The sequence below is a fragment of the Strongylocentrotus purpuratus genome, unplaced genomic scaffold (assembly GCF_000002235.5).
Source record: "Strongylocentrotus purpuratus isolate Spur 01 unplaced genomic scaffold, Spur_5.0 spur5_scaffold_6, whole genome shotgun sequence".
Lineage (NCBI taxonomy): Eukaryota > Metazoa > Echinodermata > Echinoidea > Camarodonta > Strongylocentrotidae > Strongylocentrotus > Strongylocentrotus purpuratus.
Window position 1 is genome coordinate 25628281 of NW_022145612.1, and position 20621 is coordinate 25648901.

Here is a 20621-nt window from a genome sequence, read left to right on the forward strand (position 1 = left end):
CGCACATGATTAAATAGCCTAATTAGGATATATGCTGTATAATGCGTCATCAAGCCACGTGATGTATTACCTTTTTTTTCAAGGGGCGTAGCCAAGCAAGTTTGAGATCTGTGATAAATGGATGGTTATTATCATTTTTTGGTCAATGTAGAGGTTTCCTGAAAAATGAGAGGCTGGAATATTAATAATTTGAGGTGATTTCTCACTGATTGTTGAATGTGTAAAAAGTAGAGCAAGCGAGCACAAACTTGTGTAATTTCATCCTTTTTTTCCACTAAAAAAACTGCAAAAATACCCCAAAAATGCGAAAACACGTACGAATCACAGAACTCTCAAATACTTAAGAGTTCTGTGGTACGCATTAGCAAATTTAAAATTATCGAAGATTGTAAATCATGGATTAAATAACGGGACATTAAAACATGCACAAATTAGCGCATTATTCTTAAATATTGAGTTTTTGTCAGGATCTAATTTTTTTTATACCAGCTCTGGCACACACATTATACGAAGGGCGAAGTTCTGAATTTGAAAAATTGTTTGATGCACTATTCCCAACAATGATACCATTATCCCCATACAGCTAGCGCGTACGCAGGGGGGGGGGGGGGTTTGGGGTTAATCCCCCTTTAACTTTTTTTATGTGAATGTTATGGAGGAAAAAAAAAAAATCAAATTTTGGGACACCCCCCCCCCAAAAAAAAAATGTCCTCTTACCCCCCCCCCCCTCCCCCCCGCTTATTTAGCGGCAGGCTGCATGAGTCGTTGCGAAATTTTCAAACCACCCCCCCCCCCTCGAAATAATCCTGCGTACACCACCCCTGTCCCCTTATAAAGTTAGTAATAAATGTTAAACTGGTGCCTGGCCTCCAAATTTCCCTGCAGTCAAAGCGCAGCTCGGAACATGGAACGATCAAAGCCAATGTTTGAACTCGCGAATGCGTTTGAACGAGAGTTTCGACTCCTTTCTTTCACCTCCCTGATTAGACGCTGCAGCCGCACATCCCCGTCCAAACAAAATCTGAGTACATGCACCCCCGGGCGTTTTCATGCTTTTTAAGCACAATGCACAATGCCACTATAGCAGACGACGTGCGTGCATGCCGATATTACACAGAGCTTTGCCACACTTTGACTCTCTAAGCTGCGATTGCCGGGTCACCAGCTTTTGCATCTCCGTAAGTCAAACATTTTTGTATATTTTACACTTCAAAAGTATTTTGACGCATGCAGAAGTATTTTGATAATTAAATTCATGACAATTAGATAAGACTTGTTTTGTGCTAGCTGGTGCACAAATTTTTAAAAATGATTTCCATCCGATCAGATCGTACCAACTACCATCTCATACTCTCATACATACTACGCAGCAGGACACCTGAAAAAGATAAATTCTGATGAAATCAAGGTAGGTGCTCTGCTGCGCGCTATATGCAGATCACCTAATTACAAATGTTAAATGACTGGTTCAGATGTAACTAGACAGAAATAATTATCCTTCTGGTATGGGTCATTCTGTAATAAAACTCATATTTGTCAACATTCCCCATACACAGACGGTAACCCATATGACTCGCACAATGGGGGGGGGGGGGGGGGGGGGGGGTGGATTAAGCCGATTTTGTATCACTTTTGCTACAAAAAGTTTCTGCCCCAATTTTCTTTATTTAGATCTAATTTCCTGATTTATAAATCAAATGGAAGAAAAAAAAATGTGTATTTTTCTCCCATGTACAATTATCAAAGTTTGTATTACTAGCTATTTTCAATTACGAAATTTACAAACTTACCTTATGCGAGTAATCCAATTTTATCTCGGAACCATTGAAACGGTATGTTCACATGCATTCGAACTGGTAATCTATGACATGACCGGGCCAATATATTTCCGGGTCAACTTACCAAAACATAGCCAATGGCCAATCAGAGCACTCGTTGACTATTGGGTTTGTGAATATTCATATGTTAATGAATATTCATATATTACTGGGTCAAGCAGGGCTGACTCGTAGGTAGTTATTTGACGTTCGAAAAGAAAAAATGAATATTCATCAACTCAAACCAAGATGGCTGACAACAAATCATGTAGACTACAAGACTTTCTCGGATTAATCATTAATTTAGGATCTAATGAGCTAGCTATATCGTAAGTCAAAGTAGATATTTCTGTGTTATTTTTTAATTTTTGATAAGATTCTGTGTAATATTGCAGCCAAAGTAAAGTGGATATATGAAGACGTAAAGAGTGTATAGAGGCAGTCAGAGGAGCCAGATGTAATCTCATTGGAACAACCGTCGATATCAGAGACTGAAGCTATCGGTCTAGATGTAACAAGCTATTATTCCATTCTAAAAGGAAAAAACAATTCCATCAAACACTGACCCGATAAGAATTGAAAAATACTGATATTGAGAGAACTAAGTATTTAATTTTCTAAGGCATTCTCATAAGTCGATCACTTGACTGGAAGTTTCACCTTGCTAATATATTTTTTTAAGTTTTTAAGAAGTATAGGTTTTTTATCCAAACTCATATATTTAATACCCACCAATCTATTTTGATAAACCATATATTTCAAAAACGTGCAAATCAACTAATAAAATAATAGTGACTTTCGTATAGTCCCAGTCTACCACTATTTGTTAAATTAAAATGACCCCCAGTATTTGAACTTGTAAACTTTATACAGTTTTTATGTTTAAGTATCACAAAGGGGTTCACCTAGTATTTTTCTACTATAATTCTTCATTCCATATGTATCACACTTGTACAAGGGATAATGTTTGTGTTCCCATTACCCGTTCAACTATAAGAACCCATTCTATCCATTTTACAGGAGTACATGAATGGAATTCAATTTGTAATAACCTTCAATCCAGCTCCACACCCTGGCCCCCCACTACAGGGTCGTAGGAACCGCATGCGTGTTCCCAAAATCTCTGGTAAAGGAGTACTTTTCGCTCGACAAAGTCCAGCCGAGAATGGTAAAAAATGGGGTGTATTTGACTCATTACCCGGAAATTTCTTTTAAAAGGGTTTTCTCTTTCTCTCTCTTTCTTTGGATTGCTGAGAAATTTAAAAATTGGGTTATCAAATATCAACAAAAAAAATCTCTCTCTCTTTGGGTCTTGAAGGCAGGAAAAGCCAGCGAAAGGGGGTTCAGAAATGTTGGCAGCCCTGAGATAGGGGGAGCTTTTGAAGGGAGGGAACACAGGCATGCGCATACCCTAAATAACACTGAATGTGGGGGGGGGGTGGGTACGTGGTGCGCTTCACACTTTCTCATTTTAGAACTCTATTCAAATGTTACATTTCTTAAACAATGTCATCTTAATTAATTGAGTAGACCCTTATCTTTCTCATTCTCACCTCTTCCCTTTCAACTCTTTCTCATTCCCACACCTTCCTTTCTTTTCTTTCTCTGTCTCGCCTCTTCCCTTTCTTCTGTTTGTCATTCTCATTCTGAACTCTTCCTCTTTTGTATGGCTTTTGTGTGTTTGTGTGTTATTGTGGGTTATGCATATGCCTGGGTTATATTCTTCTTAATGGTAGTATGTCCCATTTGCAGGCCAAAAATTAGAAGGTTAACTTCAAAAGGCATTTGCAAATAATACTAAAATTTACTAATTTAGAACTTTCCTCAAAACAAAAGGGCTTGAAAATGACTGTTAGTTGTCAAATCAAATTTTGCGATTGCGGTTGTTCAATTAAATAGTCCGATTTTTAGACCCTTGTACAGAATGGTTGTACGTTTTGTGCTGCGCAAAGATTCAATAAGTTTAATTTTGGCCAACATGAAGGGGGGTTATTGATGTAGAAAAATGCTCATGTACCCTTTACAGCTCAATTTATTTATATTATTACCAAAGAAAAAAAGTCACTCAGTCAATCAATAGTGTCTGACTGTGAAGTCTTGAAACTAACAGGTTTCCTTGCATAATTTGAATACTAGGACACTGCTAACATTTAAATTTCACAAATAGGACAAACATGTATGTGACGTATTCATAATTCCTGCAAAGTTCTACAGAATTTGATGTTGGCTGCAAAAGGGAAACAATACGTATTATTAGTTAAGTTTTATTTATTTCACTAATTAATTTGATATTGTGTTTACCTTAATAGGGGCCTCATCATGTACAAGCACAAGCTGCTTTTTGAGGTCCTGGCCTTGTATTTATTCGTTATTTATGATTTGCAATGTTTTTTAAGATGCCAAATAAACTGAATTATGAAAACAATTGGAGGAATACAACCAATATTAATTTGCTCTGAATACGCGTAGACCTTGTCAGAGTAATTTCCTTTCTCTCTCTCTCTATCTCCCCCACTCTCCCTCTCCCCTTTCTCTCACTCTCTCTCTCTATTTCCCTTTCCCCTCCCCTTCTCTCCCCTCCCCTTCTCTCCCCTCCTCTCTCTCTCTCTCTCTTTCTCTCTCCCCCTCCCTCTCTCAATTTCTCTCTTTATCTCTTGAAAAAAAATTAAAATGTATACCTTTTAAATAGTTCTCTGGGACTTTTCTAGAGTCTGTTGTCCCCAAGATCATTCTGCATGAGGAAAGAAAGATCATGAGAGTTCAAATAACAGGAAATAACACCCACATTGTTTTCAGCTTTGGCCTACTTTGCGAAAATATGGGGGAAGTCCCCAAACATGATCTCGCAAACAAAGTATACTATCTTTGCTGCAGGTCTACTTGTACTAGGCAGATGTCCCGAAAGTTTACGAACACATGCAAAGCCTTGCCAGTCTCTGTGTGTAACAGTGTCTGCACAGTGAGAGAAGGCTGAAGGCATACTGCAAAGGCTCCACTTAGCTGATTTAATGCAGCCAGAGACTGGCAGAGTTAAACTCTTCTCAATGCTTTATTAGTTGCAGTAAAGTGTCAAATCAGATTTTGTGCGTGCAGACTGGTTTTCTTGAGTAGATTCCTTGACCATGACGAGAGTGAGAAGGGCATCAGTACTCTGTCTTGACTCTTGATGTAGGCCTATATAAATCAAGACTCAAAATCCCTCTGGTTCAAGTTTTATTTTAAAGGGGCTGTAGCATGACGAGACTATGTATCTTTCCCTTGGCCCTCGGGTCCAATCGGGTATAATACGACTACAGACGGTGCGACCGCAGTATTCACGTGCGTTCAAACATACGCGAAACCGAAGTGTGAGGACAACTTCGGTCTGTTTCGCGCCCTTTCGTGAATGCTAGCCCGCGCTCACCCAGTTAATAACTGACCTCTCCCTCAGTACAGTTAGTCAAGTCCATTCTCTTATGTGCAGTCGTCCAAAAGAAGGCGTAGATGGCGTCAACCAGTATTTCCCGTGCTACAGCCCCTTTAATAGACTTTCACTTTACTCAGATCATCACACTCGATTAACTTCAAAGTATCTTTAACCACATAAAGAGCACATTTTAAAAGCCATTCCTGATAATGTAGTAGGGGTATATACCAATGTTTCATTTTTGTCTCGCCTGCATAGCAAAAAGCGAGACATAGGCGCCGCTTTTCCAGTGATGGCGGCGGCGGCGGCGGCGTCAACATAAAAAACTTAACCTAAGGTTAAGTTTTTTAATTTTTAGTATAATTTTGAAAGTATAAATTCTCATTCAATGAAACTTGGAATAAAGGGTTATCAATCAAGTATTCCCAATCATGTGAGCAAAATCAAGGTCAAAGGCCATTTGAGGTCAACAGACTTAGACTATTACTCTTTTCTAACTGTCCTAATTTTTATTGGATGCATCCGGACGCATCCGATGAAACGGCCAGTATGAAAGCAACAGAGGAGAAAAAGGCGATTAAATAGCCGATGAAAAGAAGAGAAATAGGCGATTAAATTCTCCTGCTCAAGAGCAGGAAAAATTCTCATTCTATCGGTATGACCCCGATGAAATGGCCAGTATGAAAGCGTTCGGGAGAAAAAGGCGATTAAAATGGTCAAAGGTCGCAGTGTACGCGCGATTGAACATGCTGCATGCTAGCTAGATGGAGCGCGGGCTTAATAATTACGCAATAATTCTTCACTCCCGGCAAGGGCTCGCCACAGCGAGTGAATTTCACCGGCAGTATGCGACAGGGAGAAAACGGCGGTTTCGCCTTTGTTTACATGAGGAAAATTCAATCGGTATTTTCATCGGTGTGACTCCGATAGAAGCCAGTTTGAAAGCAGTATAGGTTGTGGCATCATCATTGAAAACTTAACCTCAGGTTAAGTTTTTGAATTTTTATTATAATTTTGAAAATATAAGTTCTTATTCAATGAAACTTACACTAAAGCATGTGTGTAGATCCCGGGGGGGATGGGGGGAATATATCCCCCCCCCCCAATATTTCAGGTGGGGGATGGCCTGTACAATCATCCCCCCCCCCCAATAATTCACCATCAAAGAAAAAAAAATGAAGAGAAAAATTAATGATGAGAGCCTGATGAGAGTAGTTAATGGTTATTACTCACAAGATGACCATCAATATACACATTTTGCTATCTCATTTTCATAATACATACATATATACGAAGTAAATAAGACAACCGTATATGAGACAAGAATAAATTGAATTCTCGCTCATACGGCTTCATCAGGAATTGATGAATTTATTCAATTTGTTCAACAAACGGCATCATAGAAATGCAGTGCACCAAATGCAAAGACGCTGCGTCAAAAAGCAACAAGCTAAATGTTAAAGATGAAGTCATGCGATTGCATTGTGAAAGAAACGGTGTGGAACCGACCAGAAAAGGTTGATCATCTAGCATATAAGAATTTGTGTGTATTGCCAGGTTCTGGAATCATCAAAATGATAAGAAATTTGGCCAAGTCTTGGTAAAGTTACAAACACTTGCACAGAAAGATATATATGGGACTACACGAACACGTGGCGTAAAAAGCCTTCCCCCCCCCCCCCCCCGATTTTTACGATGTTACATGCATATTTAGAATATGAAGACATTTGAAGAGCCATGCTTTTCAGGGAACATGTCTTAACTGATGTTCTTCCACACTTGCCTGAAAAGAATGAGTAATGCTCAGAAATTATTTTTCACCTCTTCCCAGAACTCAACCTTCTCTTTAAGCGCGAAGCGCAAAAGTAGCAATCTGCAATGCACATCAGCCAATCCTGGACAGTGTAAACATAGATGAACTCTGTGACGATTTCGTGATGAGATCAGAGACAAGGAGAAAGATTTTCGGACATTAGTATGACTTATAAAATAGTTCACTAGATGTTATGTTGTTTCCATTCACCCTTTTTAAAATTCACGTCATTGTATCTTAATTCTTATTTTTTCACTCATTTTATTTCCTGATATTTCCTAAAACATTTTTAATTTTTGAAGAAAGATTATGTCACAACTTATTTGTGACACAACTTATTTTCAGTGTGGAAACTGAATTCAGACAAGGATTAATATAGAGAACAGTACAACGAATCGTCTTCTTTCTCTAATAATTTAATGAAAAGGGCAAAGCTGTTAGGGGGGCAACTGAATTCAGATGTGGATTAAGAGTAATAATCAAATGAAACGTCAAAGTACACGATACAACAAATCGTCTTCTTTTACTAATAATTTAATGAAACGTAAAAGCTTCCGCGCTATGCGCGGAATGGGCGAAAATGAATACAGACAAGGATTAAGAGTAATAATTTATTGAAACGTTAAAACTTCAATGCTTCGCGCGGTAGGGGGGAAACTGAATTCATGAAGGACACGATACAACAAATTGTCTTCTTTCTCTAATAATGTAATAAAATGTGAAAGCTTCCGAGCTTCGCGCAGGAATGGGCGAAAGTGAATTCAGACAAGGATTAAGAGTCGAGAATGGTACATAGAATCGTCTTCTTTCTTTAATAATCTAATGAAATGTCAGAGCTTCCGCGCTTCGCGCAGGGGAAGGGGAACTTGATTGAAACATTAAGGATTAAGAGTCGAGAATGGTACATCGAATCGTCTTCTTTGTTTAATAATCTAACGAAACGTCAGAGCTTCTGCGCTTCGCGCGGATGGAGGGGAACTTGATTCAAACAAGGATTAACAGTTGAGAATGGTACGTCGAATCGTCTTCTTTCTTTAATAATCTAATGAAACATCAGAGCTTCCGCGCTATGCGCGGAGGAAGGGGAACTTGAATCACACAAGGATTAAGAGTCGAGAACGGTCCAACGAATCGTCTTCTTTCTTCTTGCTTCGCGTGCTCACTACCGCCCCCCTAAAATGAAATCCTGGCTATGAGCTTGGGAGGGGTGCAACTTGCCACACGCTTCTACCTCTTGGTTGCTTTGATCCATTGCCGAAAATATGTTGGCACCTATCGTCCCCCCCCCCCCCCCAACCACGGATACAAATCGACACCCTTGCACTAAAGGGTTATAAAGTATCCCCAATCATGCGAGTAGAATTTCAGGTCACAAAGTTAAGGTCAAAGGTCATTTCAGGTCAACAAACTTAGACTCTTTTGCGGCATCAACATCAAGATTTTGAAATTTTAGCATAATTTCAAAAGAGTTTTTTCAAATTCCATGAAACTTGTACACAAGGGTTATCAAGTATCGCAAATGTTATGACGCAAATTCCAGGTCACAAAGTCAAGCTCAAAGGTCATTTAAGTTCAGTATGTAAGGATTAAAAGAAAAAAAAAAAAAAAAAAAAACATTTTTTGTTATTTTTTCATATTCCATTAAAGCTATTAATCTTGGTACAAATTATAGTAAATAATTCTTCCGATGACTCTTGGTCAATATTCAATTCAAAATGCTGATTATATTCAGAGGATTTCATTGGGGGGGGGGGCTCCTAATGGGCCACCCTACCTATGAATAATGTCCCAACCTCAATTTTTCATCGTATTGAATAGCGTAATCAAAGTTCAGGCGAGACTGCCGAGAGCGTTTCCCTTGTTTGTTTTTTTCCCACTTTGAGGTTACCATTTGCAGGTGCGTGTTCCCCCTCAAGAAAGTGCCCTTTTTGTGGAATAGGAAAAACAAGAAGAAAAAATTAGATTCTGACGAATTTGATAGGTGCTCTGCTTACACTACCAGCAGATCACCTGAAAATAAGCTTCAAAAGACGGGAATGTAGACCCAGTAAATTATTGGACCACATTTTACTAATTCAGTTTAACCAGACACTGTACAATCTTGTTTAACAAATTAAGGGAAAACTTAGAGCGTAGACTACCTTCTGATTATTTTGAACAAAAGCATAAACTAACACTCAGTTTCAAATGCTGAACCACTTGACTGCGTACCACGAACACGTACGTGTTCTCGCTCTCGCATGCCTGTGCGTACCACGTACATGCACTGCTTGGGGCATTGTACTTTCAAGGCCGTAGCACTGCATAATGCCTAGCCCTACCGTATAATTAGCACTGCAATGACGTTACACAGGTCTTAAACAGTAGATGGCGCTCCTCCAAAAAAAATCCGGCTTTTTTGTGTACAGTGTAGTTTACAAAAATGCTGTAGCACAGGGACTATAAACGCGTTTTAAGCCAATAGCAGTCAAGTGGTTAAAGAAAAATTGTTCAGAAAATATGGGCCATAGTGTGCTCAAGATGTTTACAAAAGGTCTTGGGGGCATTGAAACCTTTATAGTCCAGGGGTAGTCCACCCTGATATAAAGTTGATTTTAAGGCCATTAAAAAAAATGTACATGTTTAGCATCCCCGCCCGCTTGAAAAACACTGCTAAAATGGATCTATTTCTGATTTGAAGACAATAAAAAATGCTGGCGGCCATCTTAAAAAATGGCCAGACTGTCAGGGAAAATCTACCGAACAGCCTTTTTGAGCGGCCGTTTTGAAAGAATAAAAAAGAGCATCCTCCTTCCTATTTTTCAAAAAGTCAGGACGCTAAATATGTTGTTTCTTTTATTTGGCCAAACAGAAGCAAAAAGAGGAGAGGAAGAGGTCAATTAAATTTTGAGCATATTCCGAATAAATTAGAAAGTCTATCTCTCATATATATACGCACGTATAATATAGCAATCTGACCGAACAAACCCATTCATACAAAAAAAGCTAAAAGTTAAAAAGTTTTTTTTTTTTAAAGATTGATATAAGTATGTTTTGCAAAACATGTTTTAGGTGTCATGCTTTTAACACAGGCGCGGATTTAGGTAGGGGCACAGGCAGTCTGTGCTCCCTCACCTTTTTGGCAGGTAAAAAAAAATTGAGGGGGGGGGGAATAAGCTTTAAAAAAAATCCTAGGTACGAGTTAGATTGTTTGTATTGCGCTGCCCATCACCCATTGCGTTCATGTAGGCAGGGGCAAGCCATGCACTTCCTGGTGTCATTTTTTTCTTCCAGATTCTTCCTATTTCCTTTGCGATATTTCCAAATGTTTGTTCCCATTTTGCCAGAATTTTCTCTTTTCTTCTAAATTCCCCCCAATTTTGCTTGTCATGGGACCTCTCCCCCCTGACGCCACTACCATTTAAACAGCTTTAGTTCAATTTATCATTCTCTAGATTTTCTCTGTATTCCTTACTCCTTTTTCTGAATCTTACTCTTGTAAAACTCCAATTTAGAGAGATATACAGCAGACTAGTGATAGTTGTATTCATCTAGGCCTTTTCCTACACAGCTTTACCAGTACTTGATTTTTACACTTAAAGCTCAGACGTCAGTTTAAAAAAAGACAATCAAGCAAATCAAAAACAAAAAGCATATGCTAAGGTTGAATCAAGTACTGTGCTCGTCTAACTGTATAAATAAACCAGCTTTCCACTTTCCTGCTATGTCCGTTTTATGAGTATTTGCTATAATAGAAAGCAACGTGATTGAAAAAACAATTTATTTATAACATTTCTTATCATTAACTCAAATTCCTCTATTTTCTTACAGGTTTTAATACAGCTGAGGAGCTTTCTACTGCCAAAGAGAGCAAGAGCCAGAGCCTGAGATAGACAGAAGTGTCCAACACCTCGATTTATTGATTGGATCAATAACTATCACAACACAAAATGAACACTTTCAATCCCACCTGTCTGCTACTATGCCTGGCTAATCTGACATTTGCATGTAAGTAATCCATGTTTTCTCCACTTCTCGGCGTTGAAAACAAATTATTTGAATATATTTCTCCCTTTTATTTAATAAAAAAATTGTTGATTAGTTTTCTTGATGTTGCTGAATGGCTGCTTTGATCACAACATCTTATTAGAGTGTAGTGAGCAAATAAAAACTTTTGATATTATTCTTTCTGGCTTTTATAGAATTATCAAGATGTACATTTTGAAATCAACATTTCTTGTATACATAAGCCAATCTACTCATTAATCCCATGTCTCTATACATAAATTTGCAAACAAATAGGTCTTAAACTACAAAATGCAGGAGAAAAAATATTCCACAAGTATTCTGTCATCATATTTTTTTCTCCTTTAGGCATTTCTACTGTTGGTCGCCTTTTTATATCAGGCATATTTTTACAAATTCAAAGCTGAAAATTATGGAGAGAAAAAGAAAAACTGCTAAAACCACATATTAATTCTCTAAATATTATTTAGAAAAACATGGCAGTACACTGTATACCAACAAATAAATATACTACTATTACCTAAAAAAGTGTTATCACACTTGTAAGGCCACTTTGGTTGAAAATATTCATACATGTACAATAAAATCATTCTACAAAAATAGATCCACGAATCCCCCCCCCCCCTACCAAGAAAAGAAAACTTGAAAGAAGACCACTGAGTAATTCCAGAATACAGGATTAGCTTATGTAAGTTGTACGTAAATTGTGCATATTCCATACGTACAACTTCTGCAGTAATATTTCAAAATAAATCATGATTAGATTCAAATATATACATACATTTCATCCTTCACATTAGGTTATTTATCAATGTAGCTATGGGCTCAGGCACAGAAAACCAATTAAATGCGACTTTTGAAATATGAAAGATATATAACAACTTTAGATTGTTTTTTCGTAATTACTTCTAAATAATTATAGGTCTAGAATTTATTATGACAAAAATGAGCCCAGATCAAGAGCATCAATGCACTATCTCAGTGGAGCCAAAAAGCCACATCATTCTTCATGGATTGAATTAGATCAGGATCCATTTGATATGTTATGTCTGCCTTATCTTCCACCGTCTTTCCCTATATACCCCTTCTCCTCTCCCGCCCAAAGTGTATGCTTGTATGCCTCGGTCTTTCTAAGCTTTGTCTCTCTGTCTGTGAGTCAGTCTCTTTTTCTTTCTGTTCCGCTCGTTTTTTTAGAATATCTCCTGCCCTCCATCTTCCTATTTCTTAAATAATGTATTTCTATAACCCTTTTCTCTCTTTGTTACTCCCTTTTTTTTTGTCCGTTTATTGAAAGCATAAAATAGGATGAGAATAAAATGGATAGTTGAACATTCTTGTTTTTTTCACTTTCGAACAGTGGTAAAAAATCATTGCTATTCATTCAGCATCTAAAAGACATATTTTACAAATATTTTTAGCAGCTCCCTGTAAAAGAGAAAAATAAGAAAAGAAAAGCAAAATGCAATCCTTTCTATTGATGTAATGCAACAAGACCTGTAGGGCCCAAATCAAAATTGTAGTTGCGAGGGCTACTTCTTAACTATGCTGTTCTTGTATTTTGTGCATTGCAACACATTACCCGAAATGTTATTCAAGAGTGGTCTCATCCGACCTGCGTAGGTGTAGCGAGGGAGTCCACATAGATTTTTGGGTTGTACATTCGCAGGTGCATGGCCCTTGCGCACAAAGCAAGTAGCCCACACAGCCTTCATTTTCCTATAAAGAGAAAAATTGGACATATACAATTTTTGGTCCGCAATGATTTGTCACGCGGCTACTGCGTGGCTGGTGCGTGGGTAGCCTTTAGACAAGGCTGCATGTCTAATAGACACCGAGCGACTAAAAAGAGACTAATCGCGAAAACCTGAGTGAACGGCAGAGCGAATGGCCCAGCCAAGTAGCCTTCAGTAATCTGATTTGGATTTCTTATGTTAACCCTTGTTTCCGACTGGAATTCTCTACCGAAATGGTAGCATCCAATTTTTCGAACGTATCCTCGCATTACGTCCGCATATAAGTATCCATCACACACACACACGGTAAAATCTACGTACGTACGTAGTACAAACATATGGCCTATGGACCTACTAAGAATGACGTACGGAGCGAAAACGAGTTGGACTAATTCATTTTATATACAGGGAAAGTCCAATTATCTCACTTACAATTGTTAGCTCAAGTCATCAAATGCTTCCTATTTTATTGTAATTTTGCATGTAAAATAGATTTGGATGTGATATTTTGTATTAAAGGTAAAGACCAGTTTTGGAAATGGCCCCCTCTCAAAAATAAAGTGGAAGCTCTTATTACCAATCATGTGAAAGAATATGTTTTGACTAATATGTGATCTTACAAATTTTGCCGAGAAACCGCCTACTAATTGATATATTTGGTAAATTATTATATCTATTTGGAACTGATAGATATAATGCACGTGTCGCCCACGTGTGGCGGTAGTCCTATATACATCTTTTTGTGTGTAGTGCTTGTAACTTTATCAAGACTGGGCCAAATTTCTTATCATTTTGATGATTCCAGAACCTTGCAGTACTTACCAATACTTATATGCTAGATGATCAACCTTTTCTGATTGATTCCACAACGTTTCCTTCACAATGCAATCGCGTGACCATAACTGGTCTTTATCTTTAATCGTTTATATGTTCATCTCATAAGCAAAACTAGTTTATGTCTTTTACCTTTTCTTACATGTTTTGATAATGAACGAATCACGAACAAAATCAACTGGGAGATGGCCATTCTGATTGGTCAACAAATCCAAAGTCATGAATAATTCATGCAAGCAGTAAAAGCTAGATTGCAAAAGGCCTCACGGCTACCGCCACTCCATCTATGCGTTCACCCTGGGTCTCTAGATTCATCTCAGCCGCTGATTTGGGTGGGAAATAGCCAGTCATGAGGCCTTGTCATGAGGCCTTGTCAAAAGGCTAGTGCATGGGTAGTACTTTGTTATTGTATTTTGTTTTTTATGTGCAGGGTACATAGGCTACAACGATGTTCCACCTTCCATAGTGGAACAGCCTGAATCGATTAATGGAGACCAACGTGTACCATTAACCCTAACATGCAGAGCTACCGGAACACCAGAACCTACGTAAGTTTCAAAGATAGAGGAATCTTAACGCTGCATTTATGATTGGTAGATTCTCAAACACACATTTTGTCAAGGAAAAAATATAGGTAGAACATTGTATGCAAACAACATTCCTGATGGTCTTAAGCTTTTGCAAATGACTGACATGATTGTATATAGATACTCGGAGATCGGTTTTGGGTAGTGCTAGCTATTGCAATTAATGCATCACAATTTGTTTACACCAGACTCTGTGGAATTTCTATATAAAGTGTGTACAAAAGTGAACAACTGGGAGAAGGATTGTGCTTTATTTGATGTAGAAGGCAATGCTTGCATTCGCCTGGATGGGGGTAATTACCTAGAGTGTGATCCAGAAAAAACGAAATTGAAGATTATCAATGTTTTATCATAACTTAATCACAATTAAAATTTATATTTGTAAAGCTTAGATCCTCCTCTTTCATTTGATGTGACTCATATGATGCATATTTCACACATGAGTGATTTAAAGCAATTTGAAGGTCGGAAAACACATTTTGACATGAAAAAAAAATTCACATTTTTAGAAAGTTCATTTTCTGCTCTTTCATATGACACCTCAATCAGGAAATGAGCCAGGAATAATAAAGTTCTGTTTGTTTAAAGTGATGCTTGCTTTTCCATAATTTGATTAAACAAATTAGTTTTCACTGGCTGCCTGCCGTAGTAACAAACGGAATCGACAAAAGACTTAACTCCATTTCGTTGACGATCAGATATAGACGAAAGACTTCATTGCATGGCTGATTGTCAATGAAACGGAGTTAAGTTTTTGTCAATTCTTCTTGTTGCTATGGCAGGCAGCCAGTGAGTTGCATCAAATGAAAGTGGAGGATTACAAATATATGACTGTGATGGTGATAAAGTTGTGATAAAACATTGATAATTCTTGGTTTCGTTTTTTCTGGGTCGCACTGTATAGTGATCAAACCAACACTCAAAAGGCCAACTTTAGGGACACACTATCATTTTGGATCCCTCAAACAATGGCCTGCCACGAGATCAAAGAGCATGCAGTTTGGTTAAGAAGGAGACAAAATTTTGAGAAAACTTCCTTTATAGCAATCACAGGAGCCAACCATGCTCACCATGGGGGTGGAATGGGGATTGGTAGGATGAAAGTGATAGTAGTGTACATGTAATCATGTTTCAATAATTTAATTCAATACCAGGTATTACTGGGAGAAGGATGGTGCTTTATTTAACGTGGACAGCAATGATCGCGTTAGCCTGGATGGGGGGAACCTAGTGATCAAATCATTAACAACAGCAGACGATGGACAGTACCAATGTTTTGCTAAGAACAGGCTTGGTACAGCAATGTCCCAGAAGATATTGACATCATTGGCTTGTAAGTTGATGCCTTCATTGTTGGCATAGTGTCATATAGAATGGATGAATACGTCCTAGTGTTTTTTTTTATTGAAAAATCATATTTATGGTTGTTTGGTGAAGCCAATTATCAGGTGTTGTTCATGTTTGGGTTAAAAATTGGTGTCATTATATACTCTATGTGATAGAGAGTTGGGATGTTATGATTGTTATATTCTCTATTTGATAGAGAGTTGGGATGTTAGGATATACTCTATGTAGTAGAGAGTTAGGATGTTAGGATTGTGATATACTCTATGTAATACAGAGTTGGGATGTTTGGATTGTGATATACTCTATGTGACAGAGAGCTAGGATGTTAGGATTGTTATATCCTCTATGTGATAGAGAGTTGGGAGGTTAGGATTGTTATATACTCAATGTGACAGAGAGTTGGGAGGTTAGGATTGTTATATACTCTATGTGACAGAGAGTTGGGATGTTATGATTGTTAGATCTGGGATCATTGGTCAGTTTAGACATAGAGTTCCAAGTCGTACATAAAACCCTACTTGTTTCTTTGCTGTCTCCACTTTTATCTCTAGTCATGGATCAGTTTGAGAACACTGAACCTGCATGGATACAAGTGAGGAGGGGAAGACCCCTGAAGCTGCTTTGTGGTGGATCCCCCGGCATCCCTAACGGCAATCCTGCTCCCTTGATCTACTGGACCAATGCAGCTGCCAAACCCACACCCATCACATACAATGCACGGATTGCCCAGGATCCAGAAGGGAACTTGGTCTTTTCTCACGCAATTGCAAGCGACGCTCAAGGCTACTACTGTCAAGCCATCAATAACATTGTAGGGTCATCCCAGAGGACACCAATAATCAGGCTCAGTGTTACAGGCAAGGCTCAAATCAATTTTTTGTCCACAGGGGCTCTTTTAGTACTGACGGGGGCTCTTATTTTAATACAAATTTCCATTGAATAAGTACCCATGAAACTCCTAAATTCCTTGTTATCTCATCATTATCATTTATTTAAGTCTGCATTTTCCCTTTTAGAAATTTACTTGTTAGCTGTTATTGACTTTTATCCCCGTGATGACATTCACTCCATTTCTTCCGTTCTACACATAATTTCCTCCTCATTATTCGGAGCAACCTTATTTACATTCTTTCTGTACTTTTAGTCGTTACTATATCCTTCCAAACACAGGGGTGGATCTAGCTTTTCACTAAGGGTGGGGGACCCAAATATGATGTGGAGCATCGTCCACGAGCCGTATAGCGGCGAGGCGATTTTTGTTGTTGCTTATTTTTTTATTTTGAACCCCCGTAAGTGATGTTTTCCTGGCATCTACTAACATCTACTAATACTAAGTAGGTCTGGACACACGATGGCATTTATCTATGCACATCAAATTTTCACTTGGCAGCCCAAGGGGAGGGGGGGGTTAAACTGCCTAGATACGCCCCTGCAACATCTTTGGTCTTCTTTTTCTTCTTCTCAATATTGATTTACTGGTCCAGGTACATTATTTGCTGGCCTTTTAGAATCATCAGATTTCAGAGGATTCACACTTTTCACAACAAAAAACTGCTCCATGTTTCAGTCCTTGCATTTCCAGCTCTAGCAGATATTTGATGTCAGCGTGCACACCGCGGCGCAGTATAGCCACTGATGACCAGGCACGGATCCAGGATTTCTTAGGGGAGGGGGCCCAATTTTTTTTTTTCTTTGCTCCAAAAATATGAAAGTCGCGTCGGCCGAAAAGTTGCTCAGTGGGGTGGGGGGGGGGGGGGGGGGGGGGGGGGGGTAGTGAGCACAATTTTTTTTTTTTGGGGGGGGGGGTTCGTCAAAAATTTAAAAATTTGCACCCCCCCCCCCCCCTTGAGCGCCAGGGGGGGGGGGGGGGGCAATCCCCCAAAAAGGTAAAAATCATGTGTTTTTGCATGATTTTTTTCTCAAGGGGGTGGGCCCCCCCTGGATCCACCATTGCTGGTGACGGCTGCACTAGCTGCACTGCGAGCTTCCGTTGTTTGTATTTTCAACTAATTGATAGTTCCAAGATTCTAAAACATTTAACTAACTTAGCTTCTAATAGCAATTTAGATGTCTTAGACTTTGACACTAAATTACTTAAATTAGCTGCACCGTATATTGCTCAATCCCTATGTGGCATCTTTAATGGTAATATCGGTAATACTCATAGAGATGGGAGAGATAGCGCCATCTAAGTTCCATTTCATTGGTTTAAGGTTTGAAAATTGATACTCAATATTGTGTTGAAGTTATATCAGAAAAGATAATTTTTATTTTATAATTCCACGGGGGTGATTTTCAATTTTGCAATCGTCCCAATGAGCAACTTGACGGGGGCGATTATGGAGCTCACGGGGGCGAATCGCCCATCGCCCCTGTGTATTTTGAGTGCTGGTTACAGGTAGGTGTAGCAGCTGGTGTACCTATTGTCATAGACACTGTTAAACCAGAAACTTTGGCACGCATGAATTCTTTTGTGAATTTCAGGAGTGGTTAAGATTCACAATTTTTATGGCATATCACAATTGACACAGCACTGAATATTCACAATTTGCGAAAGTTGCTTGCTGTGTGAATGGCTGTTGTTTACAATCCAAGAAAGTATATTGTTTTAGAGTAATACAAGCCATCAATAACATTGTAGGGTCCAGCGGACACCAAAAATTCAGCATCTTGATCACTATCTTGAATGATTTACTTCTAATTATATAATATGAGCGTGATTGTAAGACAGCATTATATACAGTTGTCATGGCAGAATGGAATAACAGAAGGCAATGACAAAGAACCTTCCTTTTTCCTAACTTTAAAATGAGACCAAAATCATTCAAAATGATTAATTTTAAGGATAAAAATCAGAGATCGGAACAAACAACCCCATGCACCGCTTATTATGTATTGAAGCACCAACCGTCTATGCATACATATTCAATAAATAATATTTATCACACGCTGCAAATTGACTTTATGATACACACTTCTACCTCGGGGGAAATCTATTATAACACTACTGCAGTGCATATCATGGTAAACAAAGTATTAGAAACACCTCTCAATTATTGATGAAATAAACAAAAGAAATTTCAAAGTAATGTAGAAAAGAATGTACCTAACACTTATGACAATGATTCTGAGATAACTCATAAAGAAACCCCACCAGATACACTTGTTGAAATGATTGTTTGACTATTTCTCTCCAAATCATTAATCCTCTACTTCGTAATGATTAATGTTTGATTTGCATGTTATATTTGAATAAATGTGTGTCCTTTTTCCCCCTTTAAAAAAATATTTTTAGGGGTAGAGGTGCGTGTACCAGTTTTTTACCTAAAAATTCACCCAAATCTTGATCAGAACATTTCAACAAATAAGTAAGAACAATCATTGATAAGTAATACAGTTATTTGGAGGAGAGATTTAATAACAGCATTAATGTTGGTCAAAGAGGATAACTTTGAGATAATCATACCTTAAACCAGACCCTGACTTGTGATTCACTTTTTTATTCGGCCAACACACAATGTCTACCTGTGTGATGAAAGTTTACATTTGGATTCAAAATTGTTGGTTTTTGTCTTGTATAGTTTCTGAAAATTTGTATGCTCATAGAATTTTAAGAATAAAATCAAAATTTGGAACGCGAAACAGACATTTTCCGACACAAAAAAATATCCATTAACAAACATCTTTGAATACAAAAAGTACATGTATCTTTTGTTGCAGAAAAGATTTTAAGCTGGAAATTTGACTCAGTGTAAAAAGTCAAACATTTTTTACTTGTGTGAGCTAGAGCTATAGATATGCACAAAATTTCCCCTGATGTCCCACGTATAGAGATGGCTATATATGTCAACGTGGGTGCAAGAGTCCTTGACCAGGGCAGCATAAATTGGGTCCAAACAAAAAATAATTTATAGCTAATTATTAAAGTGTAGACATAATCCATTTGTCTTCATTGGTATGACAATGAAAATCATCTTTTGACTTGGTATTTTATATTTTAGTAGTTTGAAGATTAATACATCAATTATTAATCTCAGAAACGTGGTTTGACATTGCAATGTTCTCCCTTCCACAATCTGTTTACAACCCAGAATACTCTAATTGTTTGTTTGTGTTTAAACATCTGTATTAAATAGTGTAGGGTGGCCTATACGGCTAAGGCATGGCGAAGGCACGGCGGGACTCTAACTTGCAGATCAACAAACACACACATCTTTATTCCATGCTTGCATGTGGGAAACTGCCTTGGAATTGCATGCTTGCAACCCGAGGGTTTATTTACCATTTGTCCATTGTATAACAACTGTATCTAATACATATGCAAATAACAGAGCTGGTTAATAAAAGGAGGTACATGAATAATCATAGTTTCCATGCATATCAATGAGCTGCTATGAATATTCAATAAAGCTTAACCAATCATACTGTAAAGAACAATAAACCAAAGAATGAACATAAAGGGATAAAAGTGAAAGGAGTAATAAAAGAGACTAAAGTTGGGGAGAGTGAACATAGCACGAGAGCATGTAGAGGGAATGGTGACGGTGATTGAATGTGATGGAATGAGCAAAATAGAGTTTGATGATAGAAGAATGCATAACCATGTGTAATGTAATGTAAACAAAATTATATCTTAGTATATTATGTAGCTCATTGTAAGCGCCTTGAGCACCCTCTGGGTGGATATGATGCGCGTAATAAATGTCTGAATTATTATTATTATAGACATATGGCAAGATAGGATGCTTTCATACATATTCTACGGTACAATGTCCTGTTCAAAATATAGCTCTACAATAGTAATCACTTGATCCTAGTCTGTTACAAATGTTGTTCTTTCTCAAAAGATTGATTGTTTGACGTGCCTCCTTTCTGAACTAATCCCAAAGCCTTCCATCTCTTCTCTCACGGTGCTAGATATTTGTTAATTACGCCCTCGTTTCTTGAGTGTAGCTGATGACGGAAAGATTTAGAACAACCGCGAAATCAAAGAAATAGCCCCAAAATTGCAGAGGTTCTATACCGTCAGAATTCTCTGTTTATTATGTGGGCTGTTTCTGAAAATGTTATTATGAAACG

At 38.0% G+C, this 20621-nt stretch overlaps 1 protein-coding gene across 9 annotated transcripts in view; it reads left to right on the top strand.

The window, feature by feature from the left end:
• Nucleotides 1–1107: 1107 nt before the first annotated feature.
• LOC764448 (hemicentin-1) overlaps nucleotides 1108–20621 on the top strand; it is a 92828-nt gene continuing 73314 nt past the window's right edge. For all 9 annotated transcript variants that reach the window (XM_030973536.1, XM_030973538.1, XM_030973539.1 and 6 more), the window contains exons 1-5: nucleotides 1108–1178; nucleotides 10847–11023; nucleotides 14039–14156; nucleotides 15350–15528; nucleotides 16094–16399. In XM_030973536.1, the coding sequence (XP_030829396.1) occupies nucleotides 10966–11023; nucleotides 14039–14156; nucleotides 15350–15528; nucleotides 16094–16399 (661 nt within the window). In that variant the 5' untranslated portion in view covers nucleotides 1108–1178; nucleotides 10847–10965. The remainder of the gene's footprint in view (nucleotides 1179–10846; nucleotides 11024–14038; nucleotides 14157–15349; nucleotides 15529–16093; nucleotides 16400–20621) is intronic.